This window comes from Oncorhynchus clarkii, chromosome 21 (assembly GCF_045791955.1).
Source record: "Oncorhynchus clarkii lewisi isolate Uvic-CL-2024 chromosome 21, UVic_Ocla_1.0, whole genome shotgun sequence".
Taxonomy (NCBI): domain Eukaryota; kingdom Metazoa; phylum Chordata; class Actinopteri; order Salmoniformes; family Salmonidae; genus Oncorhynchus; species Oncorhynchus clarkii.
Window position 1 is genome coordinate 8,113,983 of NC_092167.1, and position 25,332 is coordinate 8,139,314.

Consider the following 25,332-nt stretch of genomic DNA (forward strand, 5'->3'; position numbering starts at 1 on the left):
AGTTTCGGAATGGCCTAGTCAAAGTCCAGACCTAATCCCAATTGAGAGGTTGTGACAGGACTTGAAATGAGCATAATGCGATGGCGCCGAAGAGGATGGCTGGCGTTTTACATGCCGGTAAACAATTGAGCAATTCTGTTCGTTTTTTTGCGTTGTTTGTAACTTCTTTTTAACTTATTTTGTACATCATGTTGTTGCTACCGTCTCTTATGACCAAAAATAACTTCTGGACATCAGAACTGTGATGACTCACCGTGAACTGGAAGAAGATTTTTCCTTTAACGAGTCCGACGAGAAAGAAATACTGCTCTCCCGGGAAAAGGCCCAGATCCCCGTCATTTGCGTGAAGAAAAGACGGAGGAAAATAGGATGCAGATCAGGCTGCCTTTGAGAATCCGTAGGCGAGCGAGTAAACTCCCACTGCCATCAATTCTACTTGCTAACATGGAAAATAAAATAATGATCTACGATTACGATTATCTTGTCATATATTATGTTACACCGAGTCGTGGCTGAACGACGACACGGATAATATAGAGCTGGATGGATTTTCAATATGCTGACAGAACAGAGAAGCTCTGGTAAGACGAGGGTGGGGTGTGTCTCTTTTTGTCAATAACAGCTGGTGCGCAATGTCAAATATTAAAGAAGTCTCAAGGTATTGCTCGCCTGAGGTAGAGTACCTTATGATAAGCTGTAGACCACACTAAGAGAGTTCTCATCTATATTATTCGTAGCCGTCTATTTACCACCACAGACTGATGCTGGCACTAAGACCGCACTCAACCAACTCTATAAGGCCATAAACAAACAAGAAAATGCTCACCCAGAAGCGGTGCTCCAAGTGGCCGGAGACTTTAAAGCAGGCAAATTTAAATCAGTTTTACCACATTTTTACCAGCATGTCACATGTATAACCAGAGGTGAAAAAAACTACACCACCTTTACTCCACACACAGAGATGCATACAAACTCTCCAACGCTCTCCATTTGGCAAATCTGACCATAATTCTATCCTCCTGATTCCTGCTTACAAGCAAAAACTAAAGCTGGAAGTACCAGTAACTCTCTCAATACATAAGTGGTCTTATGACGCGGTACAGGACTGTTTTGCTAGCACAGACTGGAATATTTTCCGGGACTCATCCGATGGCATTGAGGAGCACACCACCTCAGTCATCGGCTTCATCAATAAGTGCATCAATGATGTCATCCCCACAGTGACTGTACGTACATATCCCAACCAGAAGCCATGGATTACAAGCAACATCCGCATCGAGCTAAAGGCTAGAGCTGACGCTTTCAAGGAGCGGGACAGTAATCTGGACACAGTAATCATAAGAAATCCCACTATGCCCTCAGACGAACAATCAAACAAGCAAAGCATCAATACAGGATTAAGATTGAATCCTACTACACTGGCTCTGACGCTCGTCGGATGTGGCAGGGCTTGAAAACTCTTACGGACTACAAAGGGAATCCCAAACGCGAGCTGCCTAGTGACGTGAGCCTACCAGACTAACTAAATTCCTTTTATGCTCGCTTCGAGGCAAGCAACACTGAAGCATGCACGAGAGCAGGTAACCTGCCCAAATGATTACCGCCCCGTAGCACTCATGTTGGAAGACATGAAGTGCTTTGAAAGGCTGGTCATGGCTCACATCAACAGCATCTTCCCGGATACCCTAGACCCACTCCAATTCGCTTACCGCCCCAACAGATTCACAGATGACGCAATCTCAATCGCACTCCACACTGCCCTTTCCCACCTGGACAAAAGGAATACCTATGTGAGAATGCTGTTCATTGACTACAGCTCTGAATTTAAAACCATAGTGCCCACGAAGCTCATCACTAAGCTAAGAACCCTGGGACGAAACACCTCCCTCTGCAACTGGATCCTGGACTTCCTGATCGTAGACTACAGGAAAAGGTGGACCTAACAGGCCCCCATTAACATCAATGGGGCTGTAGTTGAGCGGGTCGGGAGTTTCAAGTTTCTACAGCTTCTACCCCCAGGCAGAACCCGTTACTGAGTGTAAGGGGCAATTACTTTTTCACACAGGGGAATTGGGTGTTGCTTAACTTTGTTTATGAAATGAATAGGTAGTTGTGTTATTTGTTCACTCAAGTTCTCTTGATCTAATTTTAAGTTTTGGTTGAAGATCAGATTTAAAAAATTATGTAAAAGTAGAGGAAATTAGAAAGGGGGCAAATACTTTTTCACGGAACTGTATATTTGACATATTTCTGGTATTTGTACCAGTATATGAGCTACTGTATGTCCCTCAAGACACGCCCATGAAGATTGAAGGTCTGGAGATTCACCAGCTGTTGAGCAGGAGTCAGGTCTGACACATATTTTGAATAAGTGAACACAACATAGGAGTACAAAGTAGGTGAATGTGTGTCTCTCTCCTTGTGTATATGTAATCCTCATCATAAGGACTGTATTCATCAACATTCATCCTCACATTATATATTTTTCTTCTCATCTCCCCCTGTGATGCTACACTTCTCATCTCCCTCTGTGATGCTACACTTCTCTCATCTCCCTCTGTGATGCTACACTTCTCTCATCTCCCTCTGTGATGCTACACTTCTCTCATCTCCCTCTGTGATGCTACACTTCTCTCATCTCCCTCTGTGATGCTACACTTCTCTCCTCTCACTCGGTGATGCTACACTTCTCTCATCTCCCTCTGTGATGCTACACTTCTCTCATCTCCCTCTGTGATGCTACACTTCTCTCCTCTCACTCGGTGATGCTACACTTCTCTCATCTCCCTCTGTGATGCTACACTTCTCTCATCTCCCTCTGTGATGCTACACTTCTCTCATCTCCCTCTGTGATGCTACACTTCTCTCCTCTCACTCGGTGGTGCTACACTTCTCTCCTCTCACTCGGTGGTGCTACACTTCTCTCCTCTCCCTCGGTGGTGCTACACTTCTCTCCTCTTCCTCTGTGATGTTACACTTCTCTCCTCTCCCTCTGTGATGCTACACTTCTCTCATCTCCCTCTGTGATGCTACACTTCTCTCCTCTTCCTCTGTGATGCTACACTTCTCTCATCTCCCTCTGTGATGCTACACTTCTCTCATCTCCCTCTGTGATGCTACACTTCTCTCCTCTCCCTCTGTGATGCTACACTTCTCTCATCTCCCTCTGTGATGCTACACTTCTCTCATCTCCCTCTGTGATGCTACACTTCTCTCATCTCCCTCTGTGATGCTACACTTCTCTCATCTCCCTCTGTGATGCTACACTTCTCTCATCTCCCTCTGTGATGCTACACTTCTCTCCTCTCCCTCGGTGATGCTACACTCCTCTCCCTCTTTCCCCTTCACTTCCTCTCCCCCTCCCTTTCCATCCACCCTTCCTCCCTCCCTCCCGGTTCATTAAGACCTCAGACACACCTTTCAAGGGTTCTCAGTGTTCACAATGCAAGGCCAGCTAATGAACATGTCATGGCTGACAATTGGACGGTTAATAAACACTCCACGCCTGTTCAGAGCACACACACACACACACACACACACACACACACACACACACACACACACACACACTCACAGAGAAACACACACTCTACGTCAGTTCGATTGTAAAGTTACTGTTCCACATGGAATACCAGCTTTCAGATCAGGGAACATGAGAAAGAGGGGGAGTAGGAGCAACACTCCCTCTTCTATTATTTATCTCCCCCACCTGACACAAACGACTCATTTAGTTGTGTATTTGTGTGTGTGTGGGTGTGCTTGCTTCCATGTGTTAATGTCATGCTCATTAGGCAAAGCCCCTTTTTCACACCGGAGTGAGGTGTATATGCATGTGTGTGTGAGAGACAGAGAGAGAAACCGAGATTTGAGATTTGAGAGAACAGAGCAAACTAGAAGGCTACTTGGCCCTAAACAGAGAGTACACAGTGGCAGAATACCTGACCACTGTGACTGACCCAAAATTAAGGAAAACTTTGACTATGTACAGACTCAGTGAGGATAGCCTTGTTATTGAGAAAGGCCGCCGTAGGCAGACCTGGCTCTCAAGGCAGACAGGCTATGTGTACACTGCCCACAAAATGAGGTGGAAACTGAACTGCACTTCCTAACCTCCTACCAAAAGTATGACCATATTAGAGAGACATACTTCACTCAGATTACACAGACCCACAAAGAATTTGAAAACTAATCCAATTTTGATAAACTTCCATATCTATTGGGTGAAATACCACCGTGTTCCATCACAGAAGCAAGATTTGTGACCTGTTGGCACAAGAGGAATAAACACAATTGTAAATACAACCCATATTTTATCTTTATTTATTTTCTCTTTTCTACTTTAACTATTTGCACATCGTTACAAAACGGTATTATAGACATAACATAACATTTGAAATGTCTATTATTTTGGAACTTGTATGAGTGTATATTTACTGTTAACTTTTCATAGTTTATTTCACTTTAGTTGATCCATTTCACTTGCTTTGGCAATGTAAACATATGTTTCCCATGCCAATAAAGCCCCTTGAATTGAATTGAGAGCGAGAGAGAGTATATATGTGCATGTGAGAGAGAGTGAGAAAATGTGTGTGTGTGTGTGTGTATGCGCACGTGTGTACAGTGTGTTATGCTTTTAATGTCATGCCCAATGGTGAAACCCATTATTTCCAGCAGACACCAGGTGTGAGTGAGGAATTATGTGTTAATGTACGGATAGTCATTATTCTAATTGGGCCTAGTGCAGGTTGGGAGATTCCAGGGTAAATTGACGGAGCTGGAAGTGTGTGTGTGTGTGTGTGTGTGTGTGTGTGTGTGTGCGAAGCCTCTCTGGGAACAAGGGAGGGAGTGGAAAGATATAATCTACACTAATGAATGGAAAACAGCACATGGGAGGTAAAATAATATTTTGATGGCATGTTCATTATTGCCATTTGCACACACTTCATGTTGTAACGTTTTATCAGGGGAAGGAAACATCATTATTCAAATTGGTCTAATGATTATATGTCCTTTAAATCATTGTAAAGGAGGAAAATTCACTTGAGTTTCGTTTGAGTTGATTCTCTTTTTATTTACTTTTTACCTTTATTTAACTAGGCAAGTCAGTTAAGACCAAATTCTTATTTTCAATGACGGCCTAGGAACAGTGGAACAACTGCCTGTTCAGGGGCAGAACGACAGATTTGTAGATTTGTACCTTGACAGCTCGGGGGTTTGAACTTGCAACCTTCCGGTTACTAGTCCAACGCTCTAACCACTAGGCAACCCTGCCGCCCCTCTTTAATAAAGTGCATTTCTAAATAACCTTTCCTCTCGGCGTGCTTAAAGTCATTTAGTTTCCAAATCCAAAGGGGTTGCCTTAGCAACACAGCCACACAAAGCAGGAAATGACACAGCAAAAGGCCGTAACAGAACATTATAATATACAGTGCATTCGGAAAGTATTCATACCCCTTCACCTATTCCACATTTTGTTGTGTTACGGCCTGAATTCAAAATAGATTACATACTGTATTTATTTTTCTCATCCATCTACACACAATACCACATAATGACAAAGCGTAAACATGTTTTTTGATATTTTAGCAAATGTATTGAAAATGAAATACATAAATATCTGATTTACATAAGTACTCACACCCGAGTCAATACTTTGTAGAAGTACCTTTGGCAGCGATTACAGCCGTGAGAAATGAAATGAACAGATGCCTCACAAGTCCGCAAATGGCAGCTTCATAAGATAGTACCCGCAAAACACCAGTCTCAACGTCAACAGTGAAGAGGCGACTCCGGGATGCTGGCCTTCTAGGCAGAGTTGCAAAGAAAAAGCCACATCTCAGACTGGCCAATACATTTTTTTTTTAAATTAGAAAACATAGGAACTCTGCCTAGAAGGCCAGCTTCCCGGAGTCGCCTCTTCACTGTTGACGTTGAGACTGGTGTTTTGCGGGTACTATCTTATGAAGCTGCCATTTGCGGACTTGTGAGGCATCTGTTCATTTCATTTCTCAGAACAAGAAGACTTGACAAATTTCAGAAGAAATATCTTTGTTTCTGGACATTTTGAGCCTGTAAACGAACCCACAAATGCTGATGCTCCAAATACTCAACTAGTCTAAAGAAGGCCAGTTTTATTGCTTCTTTAATCAGAATAACAGTTTTCAGCTGTGCTATCATAATTGCAAAATAGTTTTCTTTCAAAAACAAGGACATTTCTAAGTGACCCCAAACTGTTGAGCGGTAGTGTAACTCCACTTTGACATTATGGACTATTATGTGTACCGGCAGGCCAGTGACAAAACAATCACAATTTAATCAAGACAACAAAATGGAGAAAAAGTCAAGGGGTATTAATACTTTCTTAAGGCACAAAAGACACACACACACACACACACACACACACACACACACACACACACACACACACACACACACACACACACACACACACACACACACACACACACACACACACACACACACACACACACACACACACACACACACACACACACACACACACACACACACACACACACACACACACACACAAAATTGCATTTATTATCTGGGTCCCAACAGGACACACCTAATCAGGGGCATCGGGAATCACTCACAACTCACAGCACTCTGGCATGATAGGTCAGCTGTCATTGAGCCATGTCTGTACCAATCAGATATGAAGGGGGATATGCAAAGTGAATTCTTGAACAGCGGAGGAGAGAGAGTGTGGTGGACTTAAGTGTTGGTTAGCATTAGCCTGAGAAAGTGTCGGTGAGTGGTGAAGGTAACGTTGGTTAGCACCTTAGCCTGGACCAGTCTGTGAGTGTTGGAGTTAGCATTCGTTAGCACTTTAGCCTGGACCAGTGTCTGTGAGTGGTGGAGTTAGCATTGGTTAGCGTGTTAGCCTGGACCAGTCTGAGCATTGGAGTTAGCATTCGCTAACGCCTGGACAAGTCTCTGTTTGCTTTGGAGTAAGCATACATTTGGTTAACGTTAGCCTGGATCTGTTTCAGCAGCGGTGTACAGTCTCAACGCCCTCGGGCCTTTGCCACCCTAATGGCTGTGAAATCAAAACCTTAATCAGTCAGACTCCCCACCCGCACACACCCACACACCAATTATAAAAATTAGCTTAGCAAAATCAGAAGTCTTTCTCACAGTTACACAATCTAAAATGGTGCCTATTACCAGTCAGTTCTAGCTTATACAGTAGACAGCAGTGTGTTTCAGCTCCAATGTTCTAAAGGGACAATGGGAAGAGGCAGGTCTGTCTGCTGATTGGCTGGTACTAGGAGTGAGGTGACCTGGGTAATGGCAGGGTGGAGACGTTTCCTGTAGGCTCGTTAGTAAGTACCTGGCAGAAGGTCACTCCACTATCCTCTCTCACTCTGCCGCTCTCTGTCACTCTCGCTCTCCCTGTCACTCTTACTCCCCCTCTTTCACTTTCTGTCAGTCACACTGCCTACCTTGCAACTCATCTTTCCTTAATTCTTTTTTCCTCTAATTCTCTCTCTCACTGAAACTCCATTGCCCTCTCTCCCTCTCATCCACTATCTATATCCCTCTCACCCACTATCTATCTCCCTCTCACCCACTATCTATCTCCCTCTCACCCACTAGCCATCTCCCTCTCACCCACTAGCCATCTCCCTCTCACCCACTATCTATCTCCCTCTCACCGACTATCTATCTCCCTCTCACCCACTATCTATCTCCCTCTCACCCACTATCTATCTCCCTCTCACCCACTATCTATCTCCGTCTCACCCACTATCTATCTCCCTCTCATCCACTATCTATCTCCCTCTCACCCACTATCTATTCCCTCAACATCTCCCTCTCATCCACTATCTATCTATTCCCTCAACATCTCCCTCTCAACCACTATCTATCTCCCTCTCATCCACTATCTATCTCCCTCTCATCCACTATCTCCCTCTCATCCACTATCTATCTCCCTCTCATCCACTATCTATCTCCCTCTCATTCACTCTCCATCTCCCTCTCATCCACTCTCCATCTCCCTCAACATCTCCCTCAAATCCACTCTCTCTCATTCAACATCTCCCCTCTCCATCTCCCTCTCATCCACTATCCATCTCCCTCTCATCCACTATCCATCTCCCTCTCATCCACTATCCATCTCCCTCTCATCCACTCCATCTCCCTCTCATCCACTATCTCCCTCTCATCCACTAACTCCCTCAACATCTCCCTCAAATCCACTCTCTCTCATTCAACATCTCCCCTCTCATCCACTCTCTCTCATTTCACCATCTTTCTCTTGTCTTTCCACTCTCCCTTCCACAATCTGCCGCCAAACCAAATAGAGATAATCACAGTTCATTGATCATGGTGTGTGTGTGTGTGTGTGTGTGTGTGTGTGTGTGTGTGTGTGTGTTTGAGCAGCACGGTCTGTAAACACAACCCCAGCGGATCAGTGATTGATGTTTTTTAAAAATGTTTATTTAACTAGGCAAGTCAGTTAAGAACCAATTCTTATTTACAATGGCGGCCTAGGAACAGTGGGTTAACTGCCTTGTTCAGGGACAGAACGACAGATTTTTACCTTGTCAGCTTGGGGATTCGATCCAGCAACCATTTGGTTACTGGCCCAACGCTCTAACCACTAGGCTACCTGCTATGTCTAGTTGCCTACTAACAGGGGGTGGGTGCACATGTGTGTGTGGGTGTGGGTGCACATGTGTGTGTGGGTGTGGGTGCACATGTGTGGGTGTGTGTGGGTGCACGTGTGTGTGGGTGCACATGTGTGTGTGTGTGTGTGTGTGTGGGTGCAAATGTGTGTGTGTGGGTGCACATGTGTGTGTGTGTGTGGGTGCACGTGTGTGTGTGTGTGTGTGTGTGTGTGTGTGTGTGTGTGTTTGTGGGTGCACATGTGTGTGTGTGTGGGTGCACATGTGTGTGTGTGTGTGTGTGGGTGCACATGTGTGTGCACATGTGTGTGTGTGGGTGCACATGTGTGTGTGTGTGTGTGTGGGTGCACATGTGTGTGTGTGTGTGTGTGGGTGCACATGTGTGTGTGTGTGTGTGTGTGTGGGTGCACATGTGTGTGTGTGTGTGTGTGTGTGTTTGTGCACATGTGTGTGTGTGTGGGTGCACATGTGTGTGTGTGTGTGGGTGCACATGTGTGTGTGTGTGTGTGTGGGTGCACATGTGTGTGTGTGTGGGTGTGTGTGGGTGCACATGTGTGTGTGTGTGTGTGTGTGTGTGTGTGTGTGTGTGGGTGTGTGTGGGTGCACATGTGTGTGTGGGTGCACATGTGTGTGTGTGTGTGTGTGTGTGTGTGTGTGTGTGTGTGTGTGTGTGTGGGTGTGTGTGGGTGTGTGTGTGTGGGTGTGTGGGTGCACATGTGTGTGTGGTTGTGTGTGTGTGTGTGTGTGTGTGTGTGTGTGTGTGTGTGTGTGTGTGTGTGTGTGGTGTGTGTGGGTGGGTGCACATGTGTGTGTGTGTGTGTGTGTGTGTGTGGGTGCACATGTGTGTGTGGTTGTGTGTGGATGCACATGTGTTCGCATGCTTGAAGGACAAAAGGAGAAACGGAGATGCTGAGACTGATTATATCAAATCACACACACAACCCCCCTCCACATGTTGTTACATTACAGCCTTATTCTAAAATTGATTAAATTGTTTTTTTTCCCTCATCAATCTACACACAATATCCCATAATGACAAAGCAAAAACAGGTTTTTCCAACATTTAGCTAATTATTTTTCTCTCTTTTAAACCCCCCCCCCCCAACTTAAACATTACTTTGACATAAGGATTCAGACCCTTTAACTCAGTACTTTGTTGAAGCACCTTTGAAGTCGATTACAGCCTCGACTCTTCTTCGGTATGACGCTACAAGCCTGGCACAGCTGTATTTGGGGAGTTTCTCCCATTCTTCTCTGCAGATCCTCTCAAGCTCTGTCAGGTTGGATGGGGCGCGAGGCTACACATCTATTGTCAGGTCTCCCCAGAGATGGTCGATCAGGTTCAAGTCCAGGCTCTGGCTGGGTCACTCAAGGACATTCACAGACTTGTCCCAAAGCCACTACAGCATTGTCTTGGCTGTGTGATGCCACCACCATGCTTCAAATTGGGATAGTATAGGCCAGCTGATGAGCGGTTCCTGGTTTCCTCCATACGCTTGGCATTCAGGCCAAAGAGTTGAATCTTGGTTTCATCAGACCAGAGCATCTTGTTTCTCATGGTCTGAGAGTCCTTTAGGCCTTTTAGCAAATGGCCCTTCTCCCTCGATTGCTCAATTTGGGCGGGCGGCCAGCTCTAGGAAGAAAAAGTCTTGGTGATTCCAAACTTCTTCCATTTAAGAATGATTGAGGCCACTGTGTTCTTGGGGACCTTTAATGCTGCAGACATTTTTTGGTACACTTCCCCAGATCTGTGCCTCAACACAATCCTGTCTCGGAGCTCTACGGACAATTCATTCGACCTCATGGCTTGGTTTTTACTCTGACATGCACTGTCAACTGTGGTACCTTATATAGACAGGTGTGTGCCTTTCCAAATCATGTCCAATCAATTGAATTTACCACAGGTGGACTCCAATCAAGTTGTAGAAATATCTCAAGGATGATCAATGGAAACAGGATCCACTCAACTGAACTCAACTGAACTCAATTTCGAGTCTAATAGCAAAGGGTCTGAATGCTTATGTCCATAAGGGATTTACATTTGCAAAAATTTCTAAAAAACTATTTTCACTTTGTAATTAAGGGGTATTATTGTGTGTAGATTGATGAGGGAAAAATGTATTTAACCCATTTTAGAATAAGGCTGTAACGCAACAAAATGTGGAAAAAGTGAAGGGGTCTGAATACTTTACGATGCCCCCTCTTCCATGAATACAGAGTGGCTTCAGTCAACGACAGCTCTTCAAATTCAATAACACTGTATTAGTCACATGCGTCGAATACAACAAGTGAAGACCTTACAGTGAAATGCTGAATACAACAAGTGAAGACCTTACAGTGAAATGCTGAATACAACAAGTGAAGACCTTACAGTGAAATGCTGAATACAACAAGTGAAGACCTTACAGTGAAATGCTGAATACAACAAGTGAAGACCTTACAGTGAAATGCTGAATACAACAAGTGAAGACCTTACAGTGAAATGCTGAATACAACAAGTGAAGACCTTACAGTGAAATGCTGAATACAACAAGTGAAGACCTTACAGTGAAATGCTTACTTATAGGCCCTAACCAACAATGCAGTTTCAAAAAACGTAATTATAAGAATAAGAGATAAAAGTAACAAGTAATTAAAGAGCAGCAGTAAAATAACAATAGTTAGACTATATACAGGGGGGAACCGATACAGAGTCAATGTGCGGTGGCACCGGTTAGTTGAGGTAGTATGTACATGTAGGTAGAGTTATTAAAGTGACTATGCATAGATGACGACAGATATTAGCAGTGGTGTAAAGAGGAGGGGGGGGGGCACTGCAAATAGTCTGGGAGGCCATTTGATTAGATGTTCAAGAGTCTTATGTCTTGGGGTAGAAGCTGTTTAGAAGCCTCTTGGACCGAGACTTGGCGCTCTGGTATCGCTTGCTGTGTGGTAGCAGAGAGAACAGTCTATGACTGGGGTGGCTGGAGTCTTTGACAATTTTTAGGGCCTTCCTCTGACACCACCTGGTATAGAGGTCCTGGGTGGCAGGAAGCTTGGCCCCAGTGATGTACTGGGCCATACACACTACCCTCTGTAGTGCCTTGCGGTTAGAGGCCGAGCAGTTGCCATAGCAGGCAGTGATGCAACCAATGCTCTTGATGGTGCAGCTGTATAACCTTTTGAGGATCTGAGGACCAATGCCAAATATTTTCAGTCTCCTGAGGGGGAATAGGTTTTGTTGTGCCCTCTTCACGCCGTGCCCTCTTATCTGCATACCATGCTTCTACATCCACTCAACCTCTCTATGTCACCTATATCTAAGTCTAATCTATAGTATGCACAGGCAGACAGGCAAGTCTGCCTTATCAACATTCTTCCGTGTGTCTGTTCGTCTGAGATGGGGAGCGTGTGTGTGTTCACACGTTTGTGTGTAACTGTGTTATCGCCAATACTTCCAGTTAAAAGCAGTGTCTCATCTGGACATGGTAGATCACTGGAGCTGGAGAGAGAGACTGGCAGCACCACGGGAGATAGAAGACTAAGGTTTATCAGGGAAATGTCTCAAGGAAGGCATCAAAGGTCTACATACATGTATGCGAGCACACACACAAGGTCTCAATGTCCCTGATAACCAGCCCATGCTGTCTGTGCATCACCAGTGTGTTTGGAGAGAGAGAAGACATCAAACCGTCTGAGAAATTAACCAGAGGGGAGGGAGGGTGAAAAGGACAGAACGAGAGATTGGGATGGAGGAGTAGTCAGGTAACTCGAGATCCAAGGGGTTATCCGGTCTAGAATTTTTTCTGAGGTCTTGGCTGATTTCTTTTGATTTCCACATGATGCCAAGCAAAGAGGCACTGAGTTTGAAGGTAGACATTGAAATACATCCACAGGTACACCTCCAATTGACTCAAATTATGTCAATTAGCCTATCACAAGCTTCTAAAGCCATGACATCATTTTCTGGAATTTTCCAAGCTGTTTAAAGGCACAGTCAACTTAGTGTTTGTAAACTTCTGACCCACTGGAATTGTGATACAGTGAATTATAAGTGAAATAAATCTGTCTGTAAACAATTGTTGGAAAAATTACTTGTGTATGCACAAAGTAGATGTCCTAACCGACTTGCCAAAACTATAGTTTGTTAACAAGAAATTTGTGGAGTGGTTGAAAAACAAGTTTTAATGACTCCAACCTAAGTGTATGTAAACTTCCGACAACTGTATATGTGTGAGTGTATATATATATATGTGTGTGTATGTGTGTAGACTAGTTCTGTGTGATTGTCTGGTAAACAACCCCACCCCTACCACTGTCTCCCCAACCATGAGGTGTGTCACACACACACACACACACACACCCACCCACCCACCCCCACCCACCCACCCACCCACCCACCCACACAAACACACACACGGCTTAGCAGTGAAGACAGACATTTAGCCAGTGGGGTGTAGGAACAGCAGTACGGCCTCAAGTCTTCAGATCATTGAGATGATAACACCCCTGACAAAGACTTACAGACAGACACACACCACACATCTCCCCTCTTTATCTGCTCATCCCTTTGTCCCATCCCTCCTTTTTTCTGCTCCTGTCTTCTCCCGTCAGAGATCAAGAGCTTTAGGGGATCTAACATGGCCAGACGGCAGAACAGATCAGAAAGGAGAAGAAAGAACGACGAGAACAAAAGGTATTCACATCGACATGAGCCGATACCCTTTTCTGACATGGTGATGATCGGACAAAATCCCCCTAGATACTGATCTAATGTCTGTTTTTCTGTTCCCTCCCTTATGGTTACAATTAGAATATAGGGAGGGTAAGCTGATCCTAGATCTGTCCCCAAGGGCACCAGTTTATATTTATTTAACCTTTATTTAACTAGGCAAGTCAGTTAAGAACAAATTCTTATTTACAATGGTGGCCTACACCGGTCAAACTCGGAAGACGCTGAGCCAATTGTGCGCCGCCCTATGGGACTACCAATCACGGCCAGTTGTGATACAGCTCTATTGACTACACAGACTGTATTCCACAACAAATGAGCCAGAGGGAGCAATGATATGAAAATAAATAAAGTCTCAAGAATGAATCATGGAATCTAATACTCTAGTTTGTTATTAGGCTGGTGCATATTCTGCTCTTTAACTGTGTATTTCACTCTGAGAACACACAGCAGTAGCAGGGAATGCCTGCTAAATATAAATATGCAAATGTGAAACATTTAAAATAGACAATGTGTGCATGTTGGGGTCGTGGGGGTAAATGTGTGTTTGTGAGAGAGGTAGATATTGAAACCTGCTGCAGCAACCGTAAACCCCTGTCTTCAACAAGCCAGTCGCCAAGTATTCCTTCACACTACAATAGTGTGTGTGTGTGTGAAACTAGCATCACACTGCACTGACAAAACGAGGAGAGAGAAAGAGAGATGAGAGAGAGAGATACAGAGAGAGAGAAAGAGAGAGATAAAAAGAGAGAGAAATACAGAGAGAGTGAAAGAGAGAGATAAAAAGAGAGAAATACAGAGAGAGAGAGAAAGAAAAAGATAGATAAAAAGAGAGAGAAATACAGAGAGAGAAAGAAAAAGAGAGAGATACAAAGAGAGGGAGAAAGCAAGAGAGTGGTTGTCATTGCGACATGATACATTGAATAAAAACATTGCTGTTCTAGAACTGCATATTCTTCCAATGTGAAAGACCTATTACCTTCTGCTAAGATCATTTTAGAGGTCACAGCTATTTGTGGTCCCACATCCCTACACGGCTTCACTCAACCAAATACACCATTCACCTTGTGTGTGTGTGTGTGTGTGTGTGTGTGTGTGTGTGTGTGTGTGTGTGTGTGTGGTGTGTGTGTGTGTGTGGGGGGGGGGGGGGGGGTTACATTATGTGGCTCACCTGTGGGCGGATGACTCTGTCAATGCTCTTCAGGGCAGTGTCTGGGGAGGGGGGAGAGCAGTCTGGAGTAGGCCCCGTCGGTGAGGAGCTGTTCCTATGGTTACACAGCTCCGGCTCAGTCACCGTCACCTGGGGAGAGTGGCCTTGAAAGAGAGACAGAGAGAGAGAAAGGGAGAGAGGGGGGGTGGAGCGAGAGGCAAGAGAAGGGGTGTATATTTAATTAAGACTGGATCAAATGAAGAGCAATCCAAACAGAGACAGAACAGCAGGTATCCATGGAGGGTCAAGGCTGCAATGCATTTCCACTGGAGTTCGTTCAGATGTGAACCTCCGATGTGGCAGCTGCCATGTGCGCTCAAATGGCCAACCAACTGGGGACATCTTTCTCTCTGTCTTAACTGTCTCTCACACATCATAACACACACACACACACACACACACACACACACACACACACACACACACCTCTGAAGGAGTGAGAGAGGAAAGAGTGGCCTGACGAGGACTCAGATGTTAGAGTTGATTTCCCCAGTGTGTGATCAGTTAGGGAGAAAATAAGAAACAGAGAGGGAGGAGAGGAAAGAGAGGGAGGAGAGGAAAGAGAGGGAGGAGAGGAAAGAGAGGGAGGAGAGGAAAGAGAGGGAGGAGAGGAAAGAGAGGGAGGGGAAACGAGTGCAGAGGGTAGACAGAATCTAATTTCTCACCCACATTAAAAGGGAAAAACCATCCATTTCAATCAGCAGCCAACAAGAGAGACATACACACACTCCCACAAGTGTGTGTGTGTGTGTCCGTGCACGTGTAGTCTATCCGTCAGTCCTTGTCAGGCTACACAAACATACAGACGCTCAAATATTTGTCCAATGTATGTTGTATGTTTCTGGACGACGCAACATGCTGCCTTGTTGACAACATGACCGAGCATCACAGATGACTGTTCCATTTGAGAATGGAGCTCCCCCCTCCCCTCCTTTGCCCGGTTCCCTGCAGCTCAGTATATTCAAAACAGCCCAGTGACTCACAAGGCGCTTGCTTGTCTGTCGTCATTGTGCTTGTAAACAAACACCACGTGACTGGGGACTACCGGTAAGCTTCATAATGAAAAACTATATGACAGGTGAAATGAAGAACGTGATATTCTCCTAACGCAGGACTTTCCAACCCTGTACCTGGAGAGCTACAGTCCTGTAGGTTTTAACTCCAACCCTGTACCTGGAGAGCTACAGTCCTGTAGGTATTAACTCCAACCCTGTTCCTGGAGAGCAGCAGTCCTGTAGGTTTTAACTCCAACCCTGTACCTGGAGAGCTACAGTCCTGTAGGTTTTAACTCCAACCCTGTTCCTGGAGAGCTACAGTCCTGTAGGTTTTAACTCCAACCCTGTTCCTGGAGAGCTGTACAGTCCTGTAGGTTTTAACTCCAACTCTAATCTAGAGCATATAATAATGAGCTGGTTGATACCTGAATCAGGTCAGTTACAACAACTGGGGTTGGAGGGAAAACCAACAGGAGGGCAGCGCTCCATCAACAGGGTTGGAGAGCCATGTCCTAACGTACTGCACAGGCTGACTGCAGGAATTTACTTAAAAAGTAGCGACAAATATATATCATCAAATAACATGTTATTGGTCACATACACATATTTAGCAGATGTTATTGGTTACATACACATATTTAGCAGATGTTATTGGTTACATACACATATTTAGCAGATGTTATTGGTTGCATACACATATTTAGCAGATGTTATTGGTTGCATACACATATTTAGCAGATGTTATTGGTTACATACACATATTTAGCAGATGTTATTGGTTGCATACACATATTTAGCAGATGTTATTGGTTGCATACACATATTTAGCAGATGTTATTGGTTGCATACACATATTTAGCAGATGTTATTGGTTGCATACACATATTTAGCAGATGTTATTGGTTACATACACATATTTAGCAGATGTTATTGGTCACATACACATATTTAGCAGATGTTATTGGTTACATACACATATTTAGCAGATGTTATTGGTTACATACACATATTTAGCAGATGTTATTGGTTACATACACATATTTAGCAGATGTTATTGGTTACATACACATATTTAGCAGATGTTATTGGTTGCATACACATATTTAGCAGATGTTATTGGTTGCATACACATATTTAGCAGATGTTATTGGTTACATACACATATTTAGCAGATGTTATTGGTTACATACACATATTTAGCAGATGTTATTGGTTACATACACATATTTAGCAGATGTTATTGGTTACATACACATATTTAGCAGATGTTATTGGTTACATACACATATTTAGCAGATGTTATTGGTTACATACACATATTTAGCAGATGTTATTGGTTACATACACACATTTAGCAGATGTTATTGGTTACATACACATATTTAGCAGATGTTATTGGTTACATACACATATTTAGCAGATGTTATTGGTTACATACACATATTTAGCAGATGTTATTGGTTACATACACATATTTAGCAGATGTTATTGGTTACATACACATATTTAGCAGATGTTATTGGTTACATACACATATTTAGCAGATGTTATTGGTTACATACACATATTTAGCAGATGTTATTGGTTGCATACACATATTTAGCAGATGTTATTGGTTGCATACACATATTTAGCAGATGTTATTGGTTACATACACATATTTAGCAGATGTTATTGGTTACATACACATATTTAGCAGATGTTATTGGTTACATACACATATTTAGCAGATGTTATTGGTTACATACACATATTTAGCAGATGTTATTGGTTACATACACATATTTAGCAGATGTTATTGGTTACATACACATATTTAGCAGATGTTATTGGTTGCATACACATATTTAGCAGATGTTATTGGTTACATACACATATTTAGCAGATGTTATTGGTTACATACACATATTTAGCAGATGTTATTGGTTACATACACATATTTAGCAATGTTATTGGTTACATACACATATTTAGCAGATGTTATTGGTTGCATACACATATTTAGCAGATGTTATTGGTTACATACACATATTTAGCAGATGTTATTGGTTGCATACACATATTTAGCAGATGTTATTGGTTACATACACATATTTAGCAGATGTTATTGGTTACATACACATATTTAGCAGATGTTATTGGTTACATACACATATTTAGCAGATGTTATTGGTTGCATACACATATTTAGCAGATGTTATTGGTTACATACACATATTTAGCAGATGTTATTGGTTACATACACATATTTAGCAGATGTTATTGGTTACATACACATATTTAGCAGATGTTATTGGTTGCATACACATATTTAGCAGATGTTATTGGTTACATACACATATTTAGCAGATGTTATTGGTTACATACACATATTTAGCAGATGTTATTGGTTACATACACATATTTAGCAGATGTTATTGGTTACATACACATATTTAGCAGATGTTATTGGTTGCATACACATATTTAGCAGATGTTATTGGTTACATACACATATTTAGCAGATGTTATTGGTTACATACACATATTTAGCAGATGTTATTGGTTGCATACACATATTTAGCAGATGTTATTGGTTACATACACATATTTTAGCAGATGTTATTGGTTGCATACACATATTTAGCAGATGTTATTGGTTACATACACATATTTAGCAGATGTTATTGGTTACATACACATATTTATCAGATGTTATTGGTTACATACACATATTTAGCAGATGTTATTGGTTACATACACATATTTAGCAGATGTTATTGGTTGCATACACATATTTAGCAGATGTTATTGGTTACATACACATATTTAGCAGATGTTATTGGTTGCATACACATATTTAGCAGATGTTATTGGTTACATACACATATTTAGCAGATGTTATTGGTTGCATACACATATTTAGCAGATGTTATTGGTTACATACACATATTTAGCAGATGTTATTGGTTACATACACATATTTAGCAGATGTTATTGGTTGCATACACATATTTAGCAGATGTTATTGGTTACATACACATATTTAGCAGATGTTATTGGTTAGATACACATATTTAGCAGATGTTATTGGTTACATACACATATTTAGCAGATGTTATTGGTTACATACACATATTTAGCAGATGTTATTGGTTACATACACATATTTAGCAGATGTTATTGGTTACATACACATATTTAGCAGATGTTATTGGTTGCATACACATATTTAGCAGATGTTATTGGTTACATACACATATTTAGCAGATGTTATTGGTTACATACACATATTTAGCAGATGTTATTGGTTACATACACATATTTAGCAGATGTTATTGGTTACATACACATATTTAGCAGATGTTATTGGTTGCATACACATATTTAGCAGATGTTATTGGTTACATACACATATTTAGCAGATGTTATTGGTTACATACACATATTTAGCAGATGTTATTGGTTACATACACATATTTAGCAGATGTTATTGGTTACATACACATATTTAGCAGATGTTATTGGTTACATACACATATTTAGCAGATGTTATTGGTTGCATACACATATTTAGCAGATGTTATTGGTTGCATACACATATTTAGCAGATGTTATTGGTTGCATACACATATTTAGCAGATGTTATTGGTTGCATACACATATTTAGCAGATGTTATTGGTTACATACACATATTTAGCAGATGTTATTGGTTACATACACATATTTAGCAGATGTTATTGGTTACATACACATATTTAGCAGATGTTATTGGTTACATACACATATTTAGCAGATGTTATTGGTTACATACACATATTTAGCAGATGTTATTGGTTACATACACATATTTAGCAGATGTTATTGGTTACATACACATATTTAGCAGATGTTATTGGTTGCATACACATATTTAGCAGATGTTATTGGTTACATACACATATTTAGCAGATGTTATTGGTTACATACACATATTTAGCAGATGTTATTGGTTACATACACATATTTAGCAGATGTTATTGGTTACATACACATATTTAGCAGATGTTATTGGTTACATACACATATTTAGCAGATGTTATTGGTTGCATACACATATTTAGCAGATGTTATTGGTTACATACACATATTTAGCAGATGTTATTGGTTACATACACATATTTAGCAGATGTTATTGGTTGCATACACATATTTAGCAGATGTTATTGGTTACATACACATATTTAGCAGATGTTATTGGTTACATACACATATTTAGCAGATGTTATTGGTTGCATACACATATTTAGCAGATGTTATTGGTTACATACACATATTTAGCAGATGTTATTGGTTGCATACACATATTTAGCAGATGTTATTGGTTACATACACATATTTAGCAGATGTTATTGGTTACATACACATATTTAGCAGATGTTATTGGTTATACACAGATGTTATTGGTTGCATATTTAGCAGATGTTATTGGTTACATACACATATTTAGCAGATGTTATTGGTTACATACACATATTTAGCAGATGTTATTGGTTACATACACATATTTAGCAGATGTTATTGGTTACATACACATATTTAGCAGATGTTATTGGTTACATACACATATTTAGCAGATGTTATTGGTTACATACACATATTTAGCAGATGTTATTGGTTGCATACACATATTTAGCAGATGTTATTGGTTACATACACATATTTAGCAGATGTTATTGGTTACATACACATATTTAGCAGATGTTATTGGTTACATACACATATTTAGCAGATGTTATTGGTTGCATACACATATTTAGCAGATGTTATTGGTTACATACACATATTTAGCAGATGTTATTGGTTGCATACACATATTTAGCAGATGTTATTGGTTGCATACACATATTTAGCAGATGTTATTGGTTACATACACATATTTAGCAGATGTTATTGGTTACATACACATATTTAGCAGATGTTATTGGTTACATACACATATTTAGCAGATGTTATTGGTTACATACACATATTTAGCAGATGTTATTGGTTACATACACATATTTAGCAGATGTTATTGGTTGCATACACATATTTAGCAGATGTTATTGGTTACATACACATATTTAGCAGATGTTATTGGTTACATACACATATTTAGCAGATTGGTTACATACACATATTTAGCAGATGTTATTGGTTGCATACACATATTTAGCAGATGTTATTGGTTACATACACATATTTAGCAGATGTTATTGGTTGCATACACATATTTAGCAGATGTTATTGGTTGCATACACATATTTAGCAGATGTTATTGGTTACATACACATATTTAGCAGATGTTATTGGTTACATACACATATTTAGCAGATGTTATTGGTTACATACACATATTTAGCAGATGTTATTGGTTACATACACATATTTAGCAGATGTTATTGGTTACATACACATATTTAGCAGATGTTATTGGTTACATACACATATTTAGCAGATGTTATTGGTTACATACACATATTTAGCAGATGTTATTGGTTACATACACATATTTAGCAGATGTTATTGGTTGCATACACATATTTAGCAGATGTTATTGGTTACATACACATATTTAGCAGATGTTATTGGTTGCATACACATATTTAGCAGATGTTATTGGTTGCATACACATATTTAGCAGATGTTATTGGTTACATACACATATTTAGCAGATGTTATTGGTTACATACACATATTTAGCAGATGTTATTGGTTACATACACATATTTAGCAGATGTTATTGGTTGCATACACATATTTAGCAGATGTTATTGGTTGCATACACATATTTAGCAGATGTTATTGGTTACATACACATATTTAGCAGATGTTATTGGTTGCATACACATATTTAGCAGATGTTATTGGTTACATACACATATTTAGCAGATGTTATTGGTTACATACACATATTTAGCAGATGTTATTGGTTACATACACATATTTAGCAGATGTTATTGGTTACATACACATATTTAGCAGATGTTATTGGTTGCATACACATATTTAGCAGATGTTATTGGTTACATACACATATTTAGCAGATGTTATTGGTTGCATACACATATTTAGCAGATGTTATTGGTTGCATACACATATTTAGCAGATGTTATTGGTTGCATACACATATTTAGCAGATGTTATTGGTTGCATACACATATTTAGCAGATGTTATTGGTTGCATACACATATTTAGCAGATGTTATTGGTTGCATACACATATTTAGCAGATGTTATTGGTTGCATACACATATTTAGCAGATGTTATTGGTTGCATACACATATTTAGCAGATGTTATTGGTTGCATACACATATTTAGCAGATGTTATTGCGGGTGTAGTGAAATGCTTATTATTCAAATATAAACTCAGCAAAAAAAGAAAAGTCGTCTCACTGTCAACTGCGTTTATTTTCAGCAAGCTTAACATATGTAAATATTTGTATGAACATAACAACATTCAACAACTGAGACATAAACTGAACAAGTTCCACAGACATGTGACTAACAGAAATGGAATAATGTGTTCCTGAACAAAGGGGGGGGGGGTCAAAATCAAAAGTAACAGTCAGTCTCTGGTGTGGCCACCAGCTGCATTAAGTACAGCAGTACATCTCCTCCTCATGGATATTTGGATTTTTACGAATTATCTTTGAAAGACAGGGTCCTGAAAAAGGGACGTTTCTTTTTTTGCTGAGTTTATATTGAAATGTATTCAACAAATTATAAGAAATTGTTTCAATAGTATTGATGGTATTGAAAAGCTCAAATCTGGACATCGAAGCCAGTTCCACTGCGTTTTTTTAGTTGTTCCCCTCTAATCAGGGACTGATGTATAACAGGGACACCATTAATGTATCAGGTAGAACAGAAAGCCAGTAGGCTCTGAACCTCGTATGGTAAGTGTTGAATACCCCTGGTACATACAGTATACCATCCAAACCTACCCGGGAGGAAGAAAGTGTTTGTATTAGAAGATAGGTAGAGAGACAGAGATAAACAGTGAGGGGGTGGGGAATCAGAGGGATAAATATAAACAGATATGGTATTTTCTATTTTCTTGTAGAGTAAATAAGCCTGTCAGCACTGATGATTGAGGTGAGGGAGGGTGTGTGTGTGTGTGTGTGTGTGTGTGTGTGTCACAAAGACATTCTGAGGGAGGTAGTTGATGGGAGAGGTAGCGAGAGGTAGAGAAAGAGCGGGCTATATAAGATAGAGAGATACAGCAGAGAGAGGAACGAGAGGGAGGAAGAAAGTGTTTGTATGAGAGGGAGAAGATAGGTAGAGAGACAGAGAAAGGGGGTGACAGAGAGAAACAGAGAGAGGGAGAAGATAGGTAGAGAGACAGAGAAAGGGGGAGACAGAGAAAGGGGGAGACAGAGAGAAACAGAGAGAGAGAGAAGATAGGTAGAGAGACAGAAAAAGGGGGAGACAGACAAAGGGGGAGACAGAGAGAGAGAGAGGGGCAATCAGAGGTATAAATATAGACAGATATGGTATTTTTCTGTAGAGTAAATAAGCCTGTCAGCACTGATGATTGGTGAGAGGGTGTGTGTGTGTGTGTGTGTGTGTGTGTGTGTGTGTGTGTGTGTGTGTGTGTGTGTGTGTGTGTGTGTGTGTGTGTGTGTGTGTGTGTTACAAAGACAGTCTGTGTGTTAGCAGCACAGACAGACCAGTATGTGTTCATAGGCCAGACCAGCTGTACAGCTAGATAAAGCAGGCATGCAGTACAGCAGGGTACCCCAACTGGCGGCCAGCGGGCCGAATTTGGCCCGCGGGTGATTTTATTTGCCCCCCCCCCAAGATTTATGGGCAAAATGTTACTTGTTAGACATAAAAGACTGTAAAAAGACCAGCAAATCAGCTCATAGTGATTTTCATTTAGGAAATCTGTTACAAAGTATTCCCACGCATAATATGTGATTGTATACAAATCTAATCAAGTTTTGAAATGATTAAGTTTTAGTCAAATATTATATCTGTTTGGGCTTCTTGCAGTCTACAAATGAATTATAATTATGTTCCGGCCCCTCGACCATCCGCTCAAGAAAAAATATGCCGTGGCTGAATCTAGTGGATGATCCCTGCTGTACAGTATGTACTGGTGGGATATTATCATGGGGCTATATAGGGTGTGTATGTATGTACTGGTGGGATATTATCCTGGGGCTATATAGGGTGTGTATGTATGTACTGGTGGGATATTATCCTGGGGCTATATAGGGTGTGTGTGTGTGTATGTACAGTATGTACTGATGGGATATTATCCTGGGGCTATATAGGGTGTGTGTGTATGTACAGTATGTACTGGTGGGATATTATCCTGGGGCTATATAGGGTGTGTGTGTATGTACAGTATGTACTGATGGGATATTATCCTGGGGCTATATAGGGTGTGTGTGTGTGTGTGTGTGTGTGTGTGTGTGTGTACAGTATGTACTGGTGGGATATTATCCTGGGGCTATATAGGGTGTGTGTGTATGTACAGTATGTACTGGTGGGATATTATCCTGGGGCTATATAGGGTGTGTGTGTATGTACAGTATGTACTGATGGGATATTATCCTGGGGCTATATAGGGTGTGTGTGTGTGTGTGTGTGTGTGTGTGTGTACAGTATGTACTGGTGGGATATTATCCTGGGGCTATATAGGGTGTGTGTGTGTGTGTGTGTGTGTGTGTGTGTACACAGTATGTACTGGTGGGATATTATCCTGGGGCTATATAGGGTGTGTGTGTACAGTATGTACTGGTGGGATGTTATCCTGGGGCTATATAGGGTGTGTGTGTGTGTGTGTGTGTATATACAGTATGTGTGTGTTTGTTTGTTTGGGTTTATGCGCGTGTTTGGGTTAATGCGTGTGTGTACAGCTGTACAGCTCACATGCTCCCAATGCCATACCCCATTAACCAATTACAGTTAAGCTCCCACTACTGTGTCGCAGAATGCACCAATTACAGTTAAGCTCCCACTATCATGTCGCAGAATGCACCAATTACAGTTAAGCTCCCACTACTGTGTCGCAGAATGCACCAATTACAGTTAAGCTCCCACTACTGTGTCGCAGAATGCACCAATTACAGTTAAGCTCCCTCTACTGTGTCACAGAATGCACCAATTACAGGTCTGCCTCTCAACGCTACATCTCATACAGGATTGTCCTTTAGTGTCGAATGTGCATCAAAACAACATGCTACTTTGAAACAGCTATGGTACACACACGGAATAGGCTTGAGAACCTCCAACCGGACAGGAGGAGAGGGGGAGCCCAGATACTTCACACCCAGGGAAAGGGCATCCAAACTGGGCTTCCAGAGAGCAAAACCCCCTCTCTCTGGAACTATCCTAACACAGCTTGACACGACACAGCAAAACAAAAGCTTGCACCACAACTGGGCACCTGACAAAACTCTCACGCTCACGCTCACGCTCTCACACACACACACACACACACACGCTCTCTCACACACACACACACACACACACACACACACACACACACACACACACACACACACACACACACACACACACACACACACTTTCTCTGTCTTTATCGGTGTGTCCACACTTGAACTTTAACCTATGAAACTTCTGAGCCTCAGATCTGAAAGAGCGTTTACGAACATGAAATCTTGTGCAATTCTAACAGCCCATAATTTGGAGGGGGTGATTCTAGTCATTTGATGTTCAGCTGTCTGTGGATCAATAGGCCCAGAACTTTCACAACTTTCAGCTCAATGCCACTATCATAGC

At 41.4% G+C, this 25,332-nt stretch overlaps 1 protein-coding gene across 6 annotated transcripts in view; it reads right to left on the minus strand.

Annotated features, from left to right (window-relative positions):
• LOC139378448 (ankyrin repeat and sterile alpha motif domain-containing protein 1B-like) overlaps window positions 1–25,332 on the minus strand; it is a 308,202-nt gene that overhangs the window by 123,164 nt on the left and 159,706 nt on the right. For all 6 annotated transcript variants that reach the window (XR_011628293.1, XR_011628295.1, XR_011628294.1 and 3 more), the window contains one exon: window positions 14,540–14,682. Coding sequence is in view for 3 of the 6 variants with exons in the window: in XM_071120627.1 (XP_070976728.1) it covers window positions 14,540–14,682 (143 nt within the window). In the remaining 3 variants the exon portion in view is untranslated. The remainder of the gene's footprint in view (window positions 1–14,539; window positions 14,683–25,332) is intronic.